The sequence below is a fragment of the Kryptolebias marmoratus genome, linkage group LG4 (genome assembly GCF_001649575.2).
Source record: "Kryptolebias marmoratus isolate JLee-2015 linkage group LG4, ASM164957v2, whole genome shotgun sequence".
NCBI classification, from domain to species: domain Eukaryota; kingdom Metazoa; phylum Chordata; class Actinopteri; order Cyprinodontiformes; family Rivulidae; genus Kryptolebias; species Kryptolebias marmoratus.
This window is the reverse complement of record NC_051433.1, coordinates 23642206-23657305: the sequence shown is the minus strand read 5'-3', so window position 1 is coordinate 23657305 and position 15100 is coordinate 23642206. Positions and strand designations below refer to the sequence as shown.

At 40.5% G+C, this 15100-nt stretch overlaps 1 protein-coding gene across 8 annotated transcripts in view; it reads left to right on the top strand.

Moving 5' to 3' along the window:
* itpr1b (inositol 1,4,5-trisphosphate receptor, type 1b) overlaps positions 1 to 15100 on the top strand; it is an 89513-nt gene that overhangs the window by 64714 nt on the left and 9699 nt on the right. For all 8 annotated transcript variants that reach the window (XM_037975190.1, XM_017430548.2, XM_025009190.2 and 5 more), the window contains 7 exons: positions 5012 to 5187; positions 5289 to 5453; positions 5578 to 5767; positions 6290 to 6382; positions 9100 to 9245; positions 12546 to 12711; positions 13639 to 13799. In XM_037975190.1, the coding sequence (XP_037831118.1) occupies positions 5012 to 5187; positions 5289 to 5453; positions 5578 to 5767; positions 6290 to 6382; positions 9100 to 9245; positions 12546 to 12711; positions 13639 to 13799 (1097 nt within the window). The remainder of the gene's footprint in view (positions 1 to 5011; positions 5188 to 5288; positions 5454 to 5577; positions 5768 to 6289; positions 6383 to 9099; positions 9246 to 12545; positions 12712 to 13638; positions 13800 to 15100) is intronic.

The following is a 15100-nucleotide window of genomic DNA, read 5'->3' as shown; positions in this document are numbered from 1 at the left end:
GGACTTAACAAAACTCCTGGGGTTGTTTAGGATCTTGGAAATCCTTTTGTATCCATCCCCTGATTTGTGATTTTCAATAATCTTTTCTCTGAGTTAAACTAAGACAGTCACTTTAAAGGGAGTGAAGATTCATGCAGTCACTTTTACATTATATATATTTTTTATTTGAGTGGTATTACTCTGTAGAAATCTGATTTTGCTTTGGCACTGAAGTTTTTTATTCTTCTTATTTTTTTGTCAAAAATGCCAGTTTATATTGACCACGATTGATTTATGACTGCAATAAAAGCATAAAACATCAAATAGTTGAAAACCTTTTATAGACACTGTCATTGTCTGTGTCCGTGTTTGTCTTTGTCTGTCAGCAAAACATCTCATGAACCAGTGTACGCATTTTAGTGAAGCACTCAGAAAGTGTACATCTGCAGCTGTTAATTATCGGAGTTAATACAATTCAAGATGGACGCCACAGCTAATTGACCTCAGCAAACGCAAACATGGCTATAACTTGGTCCAATTTACCAACTCTGAGCTAATGTTTGATGTAGTAGTAGGTGGGAGTCGTTAACAGCACATACTCCCAAGTGCCAGCACATCTCGCAAGACCTCAAAGAATTGCACAGAACTGCGCATTATATCGTTTACAAGGTTTGACCAAAACAGCTTCAACTCTGTCTCTTCTCATCATAAAGTGATTGTAGTTTATAAGTCTGGCATAAAAGGTGTTGGGCAACATGCATTCCTTCGAGGAATGCTCGGCATGTAATTTGATCGTTGTGAACTTCCTGCATGTTTTTTAGTTCCCTGTGGTTAACGCGATGTGTGTGACCGCTCTGTTACAACACAGGAAATAGGAGTGAGTGGCACAAACCTGACAGCTGAAGTCAGAGGTGAGGCAGGAGACACACAGATGTTTCTATCCGACTTCAGTCTCCTCATGAGATTACGTACATCAGCAACCCCGACGGTGTTATTTCTGAAATGTTATCTTATATGTTTTTGAAACATTTTATTTATACCAGCTGGAATGTGTGATCAAATTACAAACAGCATGTCATGTTATTAGTGCAACCCTCCTCTGGGACTTTAACAGAACATTGTGTTTGTGGTTAGGGTGTAGCTTCACACCTCCCAACCAAAATGAGCCTTAGTGCAAATGATGGTGTGATGAAATTGTAATCAGAGTTGAGGCTTTGGATCTCAAACTGCAGAGCCGCCAAAAGAAAGCCAAACTAAAGAGACTACATGTTTTAATATAATAGGCTAATAATCCACATATATGATATGCATTACAAATATAGATTTTAGTTGACTGGACAAACAGTTGTAGCTTAAAATTGGTTCTAACACACAGAAGCTGTCTGCTCATTGTCAAATTTGATTGGCTAAGCTGAGGGAAGTCAGCAGCTTGGACCTTTCTTGTACAAACTAAATACCGTCTTCACACCATTGGGACAGACTTCTTTGTAGGAATTCAGGGGGAAAGGGGGAGGAGCGAGATCAGCCAGAACGTCGGTGGTCCTTTTCAGGGGCATTTAAAGAAGCAGTGGGTTCCTTGTTCCATGTGATGGAGAGCAACAGGTCCAGTGGTTTGAAGCATGCACAGAACTTCTGTAGCTAATTTGTGGTGGTTCATTATCGTGGTGGCAGCGTATTATAGGCCTGGGTGAAGGGCAGTGGCAGCATATCCATGATGTGGGGCCCAACTCACATCAGCGTGACTTGGTCATCCTGAAACCCGAAACAGGACCGGCCTCATGCATAGGTTATGACCGTGATCGTGACAAAGTCGTGGAAATAACCAAGGGAGAGAGTCATGCCAGCGCGGGCATATAGAGCAAGGTGGTAAAAGAGCATCTCACGGAAGTGGAAAAAAAATATTTGGCAAGCACTAAGAGTGCAACAGCGTCATGATTCCCTTCACACTGGAGTAGATTTTCCAAATTTGACATAATCCAACCACGTTGTAATAGATTGTGGAGTGTAGTGGGATTCCCATCTAGTTTGATTGTAGTCTTAGCAACCATTACTACCACAAATGAAAATATTTTATTATCATTCAAAACATTTGATTGGAGATCTTTTAAAAAAAAAATTCCTGCCCATCTCTGATGTTTTTATTGACATGTTGACACACAACACTGTTACAAAAGACCTGTCTGTTTAAAAAAAATAAATAAATAAATCACTTGAAATGCAGACCAAAAACATTGGCTACAGAGGTAATCTTCATATTCACCTGTGTTCCTATATGATTGTGATCTCTGGTTACTCAAGTTCGGTCTTGCAGGTTTGAAATATGGATTTGAAGTTGAGGGTTAGGTCACAGGTTTGAGCAGATTACTTCAGCAATGATATTCTAAGTAAAGCGGGGGATGTTTTAAGTGCTGCCAGTTCTGCATGAAAGGCAGCTCTTAACAAAGTGAATAAGTGACAGACCTAAGCATGTCATTACATGAAATTTCTGTTTTCTGTTTTTCCCCCCTTCTGTCGCCCTTTGAGGCGTTTGTGGTGGTGTAAAACGCTCCTGTCATTAGGGCCTCTATTGTTTCAGAGCAAACAGAACACGCACATTGTGCACATAAACTTTCAATTGTTCTGTCTGGGGTCAAACGGCGAGATCCCTTTTTGTTTCAACTTCCTCGAAATGGTATAGAGGAGACCAAGAAAAGAGGTTGTTAGCTTACTTTTGAAACCACATGTGGTTTTCAAAGTTAAAGAGCCCGGAGAGTCAATCCAGAGCACAACAGTCGATTTATGTTGGCTTCAAAATGATCAAGATAAGATCTAAACTTTAATTTGTGCATACACGAACACAGAAACACACACTATGACATCAGCTCATATTTGGATAAAAGATTTCTTGCCATAAATAATAATTCAATGTGCAGACACTGTTTTTCTGGTGAACCTAACTGAGACGTGACTCATTCATTTGCAGGTTTGACACTAGGCCGTTGGAAATCTAAATAAAAACAAAACTTCGGTTGTGAACTTTTTCCTCCAAACACCTCAGATGAGTCCAGCTGTGCATCCAGAGTGTTTCAGGTTAGATGGCTGTTTTAGTGGATCAGTAGAAGTCACAATACGCTGGCACAAGATCTACTCACACGTGCCCAGAGCAAACGGAGCTGCAGCTGTCCAAGTCTGCTGTAAGTAGTTCAGTGTAAAGGGCATTGAAACCGTACTGAGATCGATGCACTGTATGAAAGTGAACAGGTAAAAGTTCACTATAATAAAGCATTCTGAACACTCTGGTTTCATATCTGAAACATTTCCTGTAACAGCTGCTGCAGCAGGCTTTATAAGTTGAACCTTTACTGTGTAGAAAACCAATAGGGAAATTAAATCTATTTTATTTATTCCTATAGTATTGCTAAAACATATTTGGGTTTAACTGAAATAAATAAAATGCATATACATATTCACACAAATCCAATCAAGGAATGTACTGAAAGTAGGACAGAACAGTATTAATAGTATTGGTACTAGTGCTTCTAATATTAGTTTTAGTAACAGTATTATATTAGTGTTAATAATAGTGGAATTCCTGTGCAATCTACAACTAATTAGCTGTGTATCGTTAGGTGTAGAAGTGGAATTCAAGTACCAAAACATGTTCATCTGGATTTTCGTTAAATTATTTATTTTTTATACAAGGAATGCAAATGTCACCCTGGTGTGTGCAAGAATGGTCTGTGGTGTCGTGACTGGAACATTGTGTCATTAGGACTTTCCATTTTTTTCTCAAATTTCAGTTTGAGTCAGGCATTTGGTGGCACTCAACATCTTGATGACAACCTGAACTCAAAGCTAATGGACACTCAATTATCTGCAGTTGTCTCTGTATTTGCATGCGGTTTGGTAGATAAAGCTTAGGAACGGGTGGTTTTCGTAATCACACTTTCTCAAGAACTTGTGAACTTGAAACCATTGGCAATAAAATGCAATAAGTGCAGTCGGTTACTGTCAAAATTAATGGTAACAATAAATGAGCGGTTAACCTAAATGACTAACTGCAGCCTCCAGAATTTCCTGCTTTATTTTTTTCATTCAACTGTTTGGTGCAGCACCAAATCACTTCTTCAGAAAGGTTGCCAAATCTTCTCTGCCAGTGCCAACCTGGCCAGTAAGTACGCTTAAATGAGTTGTAAAGCCATAGTATCTGTTGCTCCCGCAGACTCATGTCACACAAACACATCACACTTACTATTTCTATACTGCCCAGACTCACTAATGACAATAGAGACATTTGTAATTTTGTTCTTCTTTAAATAAACCAGTGAGAGGAAAATAAAACAAGTGACCTAGGTGCAAATGACAAAATGCTTTTACTTTGAACTTCTTCAAGCCGCAGATGTTACATATTTTATGTCTGAAAATAGCTCAAGACAGATAAATGGTCTCGCACGCTAGGTGTGTTCCTTCCGAGCTGCTCCGTCTGGGTTAGCTGCCAACTCTCACCACCCATCCAGCCTGGTACAAAGCTGTACGTAGAACCTGATATATTAGCCTGGAGCCAATTGTATTTTTAGCTTACAGAAGGTTATGTAACATTTACCTATCATGTATTCTGTACTCAGAGGAACAACAAGGAGGATCTGAAGGAAAGGAGGTGATGGAGGTCTCCTTGACGCTTTAGACTAAAAAAAAATCATCCTTTGGGAGGAACTGAAAAAAAAACATTTAGAAAATCAGTTTGGTTTCCTCTGAGCTTGATAAGCTCATGTCAATGCTTTGTTGAGGCACAGTGACATACCGGAAATGTTGGGTTAAAAAAAAAGCCCCACTAAGGCAAAAGACTAGAGTGGAGTTTGCACGCTAACAGTTTCAGTAAAATCCCAGGGAGGTACAACTCAAAGTAAATATTCTGCCATTAATATCTGTTCAGAATTTCAGAACTGGGATGGTCCTCAAATGAAGAAACATTTGTTCTTACGATGGCTGAGTTTAATAGAAATGATCACGTGGGAATTCTGACATCTCTCTGTATGATCTTCTGCGTCCTCAGGCACTTTGGAGCCCCATCTGTCTGCCCTGCTGTGGCTAGCCATGTTGGTCTCTCTGGCTATCGTCATAGTGTTGCCTCAGCCGCATGGGATCAGGGCACTGATTGCCTCCACCATCCTGCGCCTGATCTTCTCTGTGGGCTTAGAGCCCACGCTATTCTTACTCGGCGCTTTTAACGTAAGTGTCTTCTAATGTGTGAACCCAAACCTACAGTGTCAGATTCAGACATGTTGTGTAATCTTACTCATAGTGCCTCGGGCTCTTCATTGTTCCCCCAGTTATGTAACAAGGTGATCTTCCTGATGAGCTTTGTTGGGAACCGAGGAACCTTCACGCGTGGATATAAAGCCATGATCATGGACGTAGAGTTTCTGTACCACCTGCTCTACCTGATTATCTGCACCTTAGGAGTTTTTGTCCACGTCTTCTTTTACAGCCTGCTAGTATGTGAGCACACACGCGAAACATAAACTTCATTCCCTGTTTTCATATGGTGTACGCTTTTACTTGCACATTCAACAGCGACACAGCCCACACAGGCCTTAATCCTTATTTTTTTTATTCCAGCTCTTTGATTTGGTTTACCGAGAAGAGACCTTGCTGAACGTAATAAAGAGCGTCACTCGCAATGGACGTTCTATTGTTCTGACTGCCGTGTTGGCCCTTATCCTCGTCTACCTCTTCTCTATTGTGGGCTATATCTTCTTCAAAGATGACTTCCTTTTGGCTGTTGACAGGATACCCAACAAAACTATAGGTATGTTGAAATTTAAGGTTTTTTTTTTTTCTTGTTCCCTTCCAGGAATAGGCATGTGTTGCTCGTCTGCCATAACCCAAACACTTAAGAGTCATGGAATGTTTTTCTTTGTCACCAAAATGCTCTAGATCACAGGTGTCAAACTCCATTCCTCGGGGGCCACTGTCCTGCATGTTTTAGATGTGTTCTTGCTTTAAAAAAAACTGTTTTAAATGGATGACTTGTTGCCATGCTCCTGGAGACCTTGATGATTTGGTGAAGAGCTAATCAGACCATTTGAATCAGGTGTGTTGGAGCAGAAAAACCTAAAACCTCCAGGACAGTGGCCCTCGAAGCCTGGAGTTTGACACTCGTGATTTAGATGGCTTAAACTGATTAGTGTACTCAAAATGTATGAGATGTGTCTAATATTTGAACTTGTTTTAACCTAGTAACCACCCTGCTGCATATTTTTAAATATTAAGTGCAACATGGACTTTGCGCAGCTGCGTACTCTTGGTGTCTTGTGTTCCCACTGAACAGAACATGGAGCCAGCATGATGGGAGAGTTCTTTTCCAGCGGCGTTTGTCAGAAGGAAAATGGAGAAAACTGCTCAACAGAAGCTGTAAAAGATGGTGAGTTAGCAAATGTAAAAGGTAAATGCTTTGTATTCTGGTGTGGATTGTCAGACATGGGTATTGTAACAAAGAAAACGAGACATGGTCCATGGACATGGACATCCAGGACATGGCAAACTTCCGGGGAATTTTCTCAATGTGAAACCACACTCCAGTTTTGAATTGAGAAAACTCCCCCGGAAAGGAAGCAAAATGTTTCACCTACAGAACAGAAATCCAGTTATTTGGGTTTTTTTTATTTCTTTCTTGGATTTCTCTTTTGATACTCATTTAATTGTAGATTTTCTGCTGCCGTTCAGCCATTCGTGTACGTGACAACAACGCTCTTTTTTTTTTTTTTCTGAAACTGAAGCTTTCTGTACCCAAGTCTCAGAGTGGAGATTTTCAGACACTCCCAACTGCATTTCAAAGGAAGCCGCAACATGTGAAACCGCACATGCGCACCACAAGACGGCTGCAGTCGGTAGCTGTTCTGCTGTTCTGCACGAGCAGATAAACTACACTAATACTAGCAAGTAGCAGAGTGCCGTTTGTGCTGCTCACCCTTTTCAACATGTAGCAGCAATCCAACTATAGTGGTCACAGTCGGTCCAAACAAACGTCCGTGTATTCACCACTTTGGATGAAACTGTTTACTCCAGACTGTATGTGCACCTCCTTGAAAGCCTGGCAGGAGTGTTGCCAAATATACCATAATTACTATTTTTATAATATAGTTTTAGGGTTAAGTCCCCCTGCTTTTCTGTGCACGTGTTCACCAATCACAGCACACAACTAATCTTACAACCTCCCCCTCTGAGATACTTATGATACTTTGGGTCAAAATACAATAAATCTAAAGCGACAATAGGATAGTTTGAAATTTCTTATCTGGCAACCCTGCCTGGCATACAAACTACAGCAGATTCAACGAGCAGAGCCATGTACAGGTAAATGTGTTTTTTTTTCTTTTTTTTCTTGATTATTCGCCACAATAAGCATGAAAAAACACTAGCATTTGCAGAGATCGTTCTCATGTAAACAGGGCCTTAAAGATGTTTTACTTCCCATCCAGTGAGTCTCTCAGTTCAAAGCTGAAAGGTGCAAAGTTTCAAGCTTATAAACTGTTGTTGAGCTCTTCACTCCCCTCCCTCCAGATGTCACCAACCGAGCTCGTCAACCTGATCAACATGTTGGATGTTCACATTCATGAAGGTGTAAATTGGGGTGAAACTGTCTGAGCAGTTGACTCAAAGCTGCATTGTATGTGCTGGAAAGGTGAAACTTGAGACGTCCTCTGTTTAACTTTGGTCTTTTCCATTTGACGTAGATCGCCTCGTTTGCTCCTCTTAGCAGCCGTCGTCACAGGAACACGTTTTGTCAATACGCAAAAGGTTATTGTTTTAGCCTTGCGTCAACACAAAAACTGTGTTTTAGGAGTCCTGAAACTGTTGTTTCTGGGGGAAAAAATGGTCCCGCAGAGAAAAGATTGTGGAACGCCACATGCATTTTTGTGTGGACACCCAAAACACAACATTTGAAAAACAATGATGTCATAGCCCCACGTCTAAGCAATGTGGCTTTTTTTTTTAAATTTGTGTGTAGATGAAGCCAATTCTAGAAATGGTACTATGTTTACTGTATGTTTTTTTTATATAGACAAGCCTTCAAACCACCTATTTTCTCTGACTAAAATACGAACATTACTTTCTTTTAAAGAGTGCCCTTACCTTGGTCTTTACCTGAAGAATGGGCTCTGCTGTGTAGGCCCGCCAATCGTTTATGAGCTTGAAACCTTTTACCTTTTAAGTTTTGAGTTGAGCAAGCTTCTCAAACAAGAAGCGAAACATCTTCAGGAGCCAAACAGAAGTCCAGTGGCCTTCGATTCAATTTGTTGGGAGTCAGAGTTTGTATGCGTGCATGTGATGGAGGGAAGGTGTTAGGGTCGAAGAGTTGTTTTAACTTTGAATCCACATGTTTGTGCATGCATAAGATTCCTGAGTGTTTCTGTACCCCTGCGTGCTTTTGGCTTGTCTGTGTATGTTTGTGCTTGTATGTGAAGGACTTTGTGACTTTGCACTTCCTGAATTACCAAGCTCTGCACAGCTGGGCGACCAATAGAGACTGAAACAGCTACAGGCTCTCAGGAAGCTAGGTGAAACACTGGGGGGAGTGGGGGTTTAGACTCCCGGGATTTGAAGAGGGACTACGGTTCAAAGGTTAAGGATTAAATACCATCAGGTACAGGCAGATTGATGGGTCCACTCAGGGATGGCGCAGAAAGCCTTTAACTCCGAACAATGAATACTTGCAAACGACTGATCTCGATGGGAAAGCCACCATTCAATCAGGAACACATGCAGCACCTTAAAACCGATCAGTCAAGCATGTCCAATTCTCAAGCTGCTTGACCCCTGACCTCGTCTAAGCTTCTAAATCGATCATTACCGGCTAAGTATGGTATAGTTCGTGTGGGTAGTGAGAAAATTCCCACTCCTGTTGCGTTCTCACAGAACCTTCAACAGTTTGTTCAAGAAATGAGTATCAGGAGTGAAGTCTAAATGCTGTTATCCTTTTTAATTTGTTGGATTTGTTTTTGCTGTTGTCGTGATAAGCTTCTTTTTTTAATGGCTTTGTGTTTTAAACATGTTGACAGATTATAGTAATGCAGCTGATCAAAGAAACCTCCCTTTCAGCCTCAAATAGGTCGTTAACCGTTTGCTGCATCTCCATAGCTTCCCTTGCCGTCCAGCCATCAGTGGTGATTGAGGACAAAGAGCGAACATGTGATTCCTTACTCATGTGCATTGTCACGGTGCTGAGTCACGGCCTCAGGAGTGGAGGAGGTGTTGGGGACGTCCTGCGGAAGCCATCCAAAGAGGTACAGAAACACAGGAACACCAGAAGATGAAATCTCTCACAAGTTTCTTAAAGTGTTGAAAGGGGGGGGGTTGATTGAGTGTGTGTGTGGTGCTTCGTGGTAAGGGGGAGTGGGGGACGTTTTCCTGTTTTTGTCTTTAAACTCTGGTTTTTACACAGACCTGAAAAGCAGAACGCAAGACAGACAGTGTCATTGTTTCACATGTGCCCGCCCCACACCCCGACAATAAATTAGGTTGAACCGAATTAAAGTGAACGAAGAAAACTGATAAAATGCAATTTATGTTTTAATGAAACGAAACAGGCATTTAATTTTGCTCAACTTAAAAAAAAAAAAGTGCACGACAAATCGGATTCGGTTAGTGAAAATGAGACTTTTGGCTAGTTTATATGCCGTAGAAGAGGCGTCTTGTGAGAAATGAAGCGGCGGCTGCAGTTTGTCTGCCGACGGTCTGACTGAGAGACGTGCTCTGGTGAAAGGCCAGGGCGTCTGCATTGCAGACTTTCGTAACCTCAAGCATTCCACAAATAACTAAATTAGCTCGTGCAGGATAACGACAATCGTGTACTCCATCACTGAGCGGCTTAGATGTGCAGCTTGACTCAAGGAACAAGCGAACGATTCAGTCTTACCTCCCTTGGATTACCATTCATGCAAATTTTCTGCAACTCATGTCCGGACCTGTTTGACACAAATAATTTGGATGCAACTAGATAGTTGCCTGTTGTGCTAGTCACAGCAGAAGATTAAAAAAATTGGATGTAAATTGTTTTGGATCTTTCATACTAGGTTTACGTTTATTTTAAACTCATTAATATGTTTGCTTTTTGTTACTTAACCCTGATTTTTGTCCATATACACTGACAATATGACATGGAAATATGTAGTTAAACATGTCTTTAAAGAGTCTATTTTTAAAAGATTATACAATGTTCTTAAAGTAGACATACTGATGGTGTTGTGTATGATGAGTTGGCAGCTTTATCTGGGATTAGCTCTGTAATTGTTTATTATGGCTTTGTTTCCAAAACAAGTTGACAAGGAAAAAAACAGGACTGAATTGATATGGCGACAATTTAAAACTCCAGATGACATCATTAGAGAAATATCATTTTGTGGCCATAAGTTGGTAATTCAAGGCAACGTGGTGATTAAGTTGTAAGCACGTGTAAAGACGTGAGGTTAAACAGCATGAAGGACAACTTGCTCAATGTCTGCATATAGTTTTTTTTTGTTTTGTTTTTTTAAATAGTGCATTTTAAACAAGTGTTTTTTTTTATTTTTCTAATTGATAGCACTGTGCCTGAATGCAAAACATTGTTGGATACCATTATTGTTTATTCTTATTGCACACTGCCATCCATGTGTGGATTTAATTATTTGCCTGTCTGTCTGTTAGCAAAGTATCTCATGAACCACTGAAGAGATTTTAATGGAACGTTCAGAAAGTAATCATAACTACTAAGTTATATTTGTCTTGTTTACAATAAATCAGCAGTGATTACTAGATTATTATTTTTTTAAATATTGGACTGCACGTAATATATTCAGACTTCATTTGTCACAACATCTTCATAGTCTATTAGATTCTGTCCTACACACATGGATACATTTGTTGGTGCCCTTCCACAACATATATATAAAAATAAAATGATATAACTGGAGCAAAAAACCTCCAGTTTTGTGTCACCAGTTCCAGAAATCTTTCCCAGAAACTTAGTTTTTTGTCCACCTGGTTTTTGATGAGTTCCTGTTTGGTTAGTTTGTGTTTTTCTGTCAGTAGCTGAGCCCTTCTCCTTCCATGGAGCTCAGTATGATTCAAAATACATCGAAGGATGCGGTCAGGAAGTGATATGCTTTGACCCTGGAGTGGTTTTGGATGGTTTCCTCGGCTCCTTTTCTACCGTCTGCACCATCTGTCTGATCCACCTGGGGTTGCATTTCCTCTTGCGTCCACATCCTGGGAGCTTGGCTCCTGTCCCAGGAACCTTTATAGTTTGTAATACTCCTGTCAGCTGAGGTCAGAGGAACATGAAGCTGCTTGGTCCTTTTATCGTGGAGGTCTGGGCTCTCTCTGAGCTGCTCAGACAGACCTTTGTTTCTTTCTGCACAGAACAATAACAAACTACAAAATACCCAGTGGCTGTTTGTTCTCTTTAAATAAGCTGAATGGCTGATTAAAAGCTTAAGTCCCTGTGACGCTAATTAAGGTCAAACAGTTTAAAACATGACTACACTGCAAAGATTAACAGTCTCTTTCGAGGAACTGACAAATACTATTTTTTGCATATCTTTGTAAAATAAACAACAAATCATTTAATTTCACAATTTTTCATTTACTTTGTCACATAGTAAATTTGTGCAGATATACATCGGACGATTGCAGTGACCTGATTCACTTCTCGCAAAAAACAAAACTTTGTTGTAACAGTACCAACAAATTTGTCTTCATCTCTGTGGCCATGAAATAGTTAAGAAAAAACTGTATAATAGTTGACATTCTCACAGATCACAAACTCATTTCCAAGTAATATTAACTGCTTGACTTGATTTTCTTTCCCACGTATTACAAAAATGTTTTCAACATCTTGGTAACCCATAGCTTTGCAGATATATATATATTTTGGACCATTTTAGTTCCATAGTGGTCAACAACACTGCTGGAAAAAAAATACTTGTTTGCAAAATGGTGCACCTAATAGTTTGAGATAATAGTAGTATTTACATGTGTAATATTTATAATTAATTATCGATTTTAAAAAACTACAAGTTAGTAACATGAGTAAAAATAAGCAGGGGATTTCCAGTCTGTCAACAACAGTGTGCGAAGAGTTCAAGAATTGCGAACTGCGAAGAAGTTTACATTTTTGTCTAAATTATATGACAAGATTGTATGCACGGGATAAAGCCAAGAATTGCCCTCAGTCATCACAGCAATTAAAAACAGGCTTCATTCTGCAGTGGAAAGCTGTGTCTGCGCTCAGGGACAGTTTGAAAGCCATCGACAGTGAGCCCAGCTCATTGATGCAACCACAACAAGGAAAAGATGAGAAAAAAAGACTGTATGAACTTGATCCATGAAAGCTGCTGCCTTTGCTGGATCTGAGCTCAGTAAAGACTGATAAATGACTTTTGACTTTTTTTTTCATAAATGACAATTCAAGTCTTGAAAAACATTAGTTTTTTTCTTTTCTTGTTGAAATCATGGATGCTGTCTCTTCAGGGCTGACTATTAAAAGAGCGGGAAGTCAGTCGGTTTTCACATCACACGTTTTTTTTTTTTTCTCTCGACTCCCACAGGAGCCTTTGTTTGCAGCCAGAGTCATCTATGACTTGCTCTTCTTCTTCATGGTCATCATTATCGTCCTCAATCTCATCTTTGGTGTCATCATCGATACCTTTGCCGACCTGAGAAGTGAGAAGCAGAAGAAAGAGGAAATCCTGAAGACGACGTGCTTCATTTGTGGTCGGTGAATTATTTAAAACAAAACAATGTTGTCGGAGTTTTAGGTTTGTCTATTATTGAAACAATGTTTTGCTCTTTTTCACTCTAATCTTCAGCCTTACGGGAACGTGACTCACGGCCTTTATCACAAATTTTACCATCTTTTTTTTTTTCCCACCAGTGCCTTATAGTAGTCGCGCTGTCTCATCAGTTGCTTAAAAAAGAAAAGTGTTCAGTTCAATTTGAGTCGACGTTGCAGTCGATGCTAGACGTGTTGCATGAAGCCGCCGTCGGGCGGAAATGTTGAGACTCGCAGATAAAATAAATGGAAATCAAAAAAGAGTGGTCTGCCCCGTGCATGCTCTCAATCGAGCATGAGGCGGCTGTGTAACAGATTCCCATCAGGGCTGTTTGCAAAAATGGGGGCTGTTTTTCTGTGTTAAAAAAAAAGAAAAAAAAAGCAAAGCACAACGCCTCCTCTTCCCAGAATGAAGGGTTAGTCACGGAAGGTGCTGCTGTGGAGGAGGAGTGTTTCTTCCTGTTGCCATATGAGGCTTGACCACGTTAGGCTGTACACACACTCAGTCACTTATTGACATTTCTTTCGAATAAAGCGGTCAGACTTTCTGCTTTGTGCTGGACACATCTGCTAAGGTTTATTCCTCACTTAGAAGCCCAGCTCAAGCCTCTGCGTGGATCCCTGGGATTTAGTTGGGAGAGCAACAAAAGAAGAAATCCCATTCTGAGCAACTCTCACCTCTGACGTTTCGTCTGCCCATTTCCACATGACCCATTTCCTCTTATTTTCTCAACCACACTCATTTAGGTCACAAGAACAATGACGTCATGTTCCAACAAGGCCGCTTGTTTCTTCACTCTTCCTAAGAACTGAGAGTAATGTTTATTTGGTCTGTTGTGTGTGTGGGGGGGATGTTCTTCCTTCCTCAGGCTTGGAGAGAGACAAGTTCGATAATAAGACGGTCACTTTTGAAGAACACATCAAAGTTGAGCACAACATGTGGCACTACCTGTTCTTCATCGTCCTGGTGAAGGTGAAGGACTCCACAGAGTTCACGGGGCCCGAAAGCTACGTGGCCGAAATGATCAGGGTAAGGATGTTTTCACGCACGTGCATTCGGCCCCTTTTTTACCTCCCCGGCTCTCCTACACATAACGTTTTAATTTACATATTCATCCCTCTTTTTATTGGTAAACTGACATATGAGTACTCCTAAAAAAGTTTTTCATTCCCCCCCCCCCCCACAAACTAAAAGGCTTACCGTGTGTTCAGGAATTTTAATAAAATTAAAAATAAGATTTTTACAGTTTTACACATGACCAACTTTAGCAAAAAATAAATAAATAAAAATTGTATGTGCTTGCAAAATGTTTTCTTTTTGGTCACTCAGTTTCCTTACATGCAGCTGGGAAGCACAGACTAATCAAAATGCTTAGATGTTAGAGCTTTATTAGTTTTTCTTTTCTGTTTTAAACCAAACGTGTCCTGAAGACTTGATTTTCAAAGTTACACACTGTTTTAGCTGCTGTTACGGCTTTTTCTGAGGTTATTTATCTCACCCGGAGAACTCTGGCGTTTTCTGACCCTTGCATTCAAGTTTACAAGACTTTGGTTGCACAGAACTTATTGCAGCAACTTGTTTGAACACAGACTGAGTTATATTACCCCCACCGCCAAGTGATCACGTCAGTCGGCTCAGATGGAGTCTGTTTTGTGTTCTGAAAGCTCAAACCAGTCTTTATCAATTAAACGCACCCGTATGTTCGCCGGTTTACATCTACTAGTCACCATTTGGGCATCAGAAACACGGAAACGCTTAGAACTATTTGTTGTCCTGGTATTTGCGTGCTGATTACATTTTCTTCGTGCTCAGTTTCATTTTATAGATGCACAAATTTCGTTACTGGTGGATTGTTGCATCAGACCCATGGCATGAGCACCATTAGAAAACTTTTGAACTGCCAAAAGGAAAGCCCCGTTTTGTGAAGTGGTTGCTTCCTTGACGCACTTGTCAGTTTCTGGCGGTTTATTATTAGATTTAGCCCACTTTCTTCCCTTTTGTTTCGACTTCTGCAGTCTTGTGAGGAGTCACCTGATTTAGAATAAACCCCTCGTCTCCTCTTCCTCATTAACCTTACGCCCCGTGGAGCCAAACTGAATCTGGGGGGGGTTGCAGAGCAGCATTCCAGCTGAGAGGAGCAGACCCCGATGACCTGTCAGGTGATTTCAGTCACCCTGAGTGTTAATTCTCACCTCCACGTGCAACGCTTTCACTCAGAATGTCCTCGTCCGCTCTACTTTAGTCTGAGTGGACCAAAAACAATTGTAATGTTTTCTAAACTAGCTTTATAAATCACATTTCTTATAATATTTGAGGAGGTTACGCTGTAG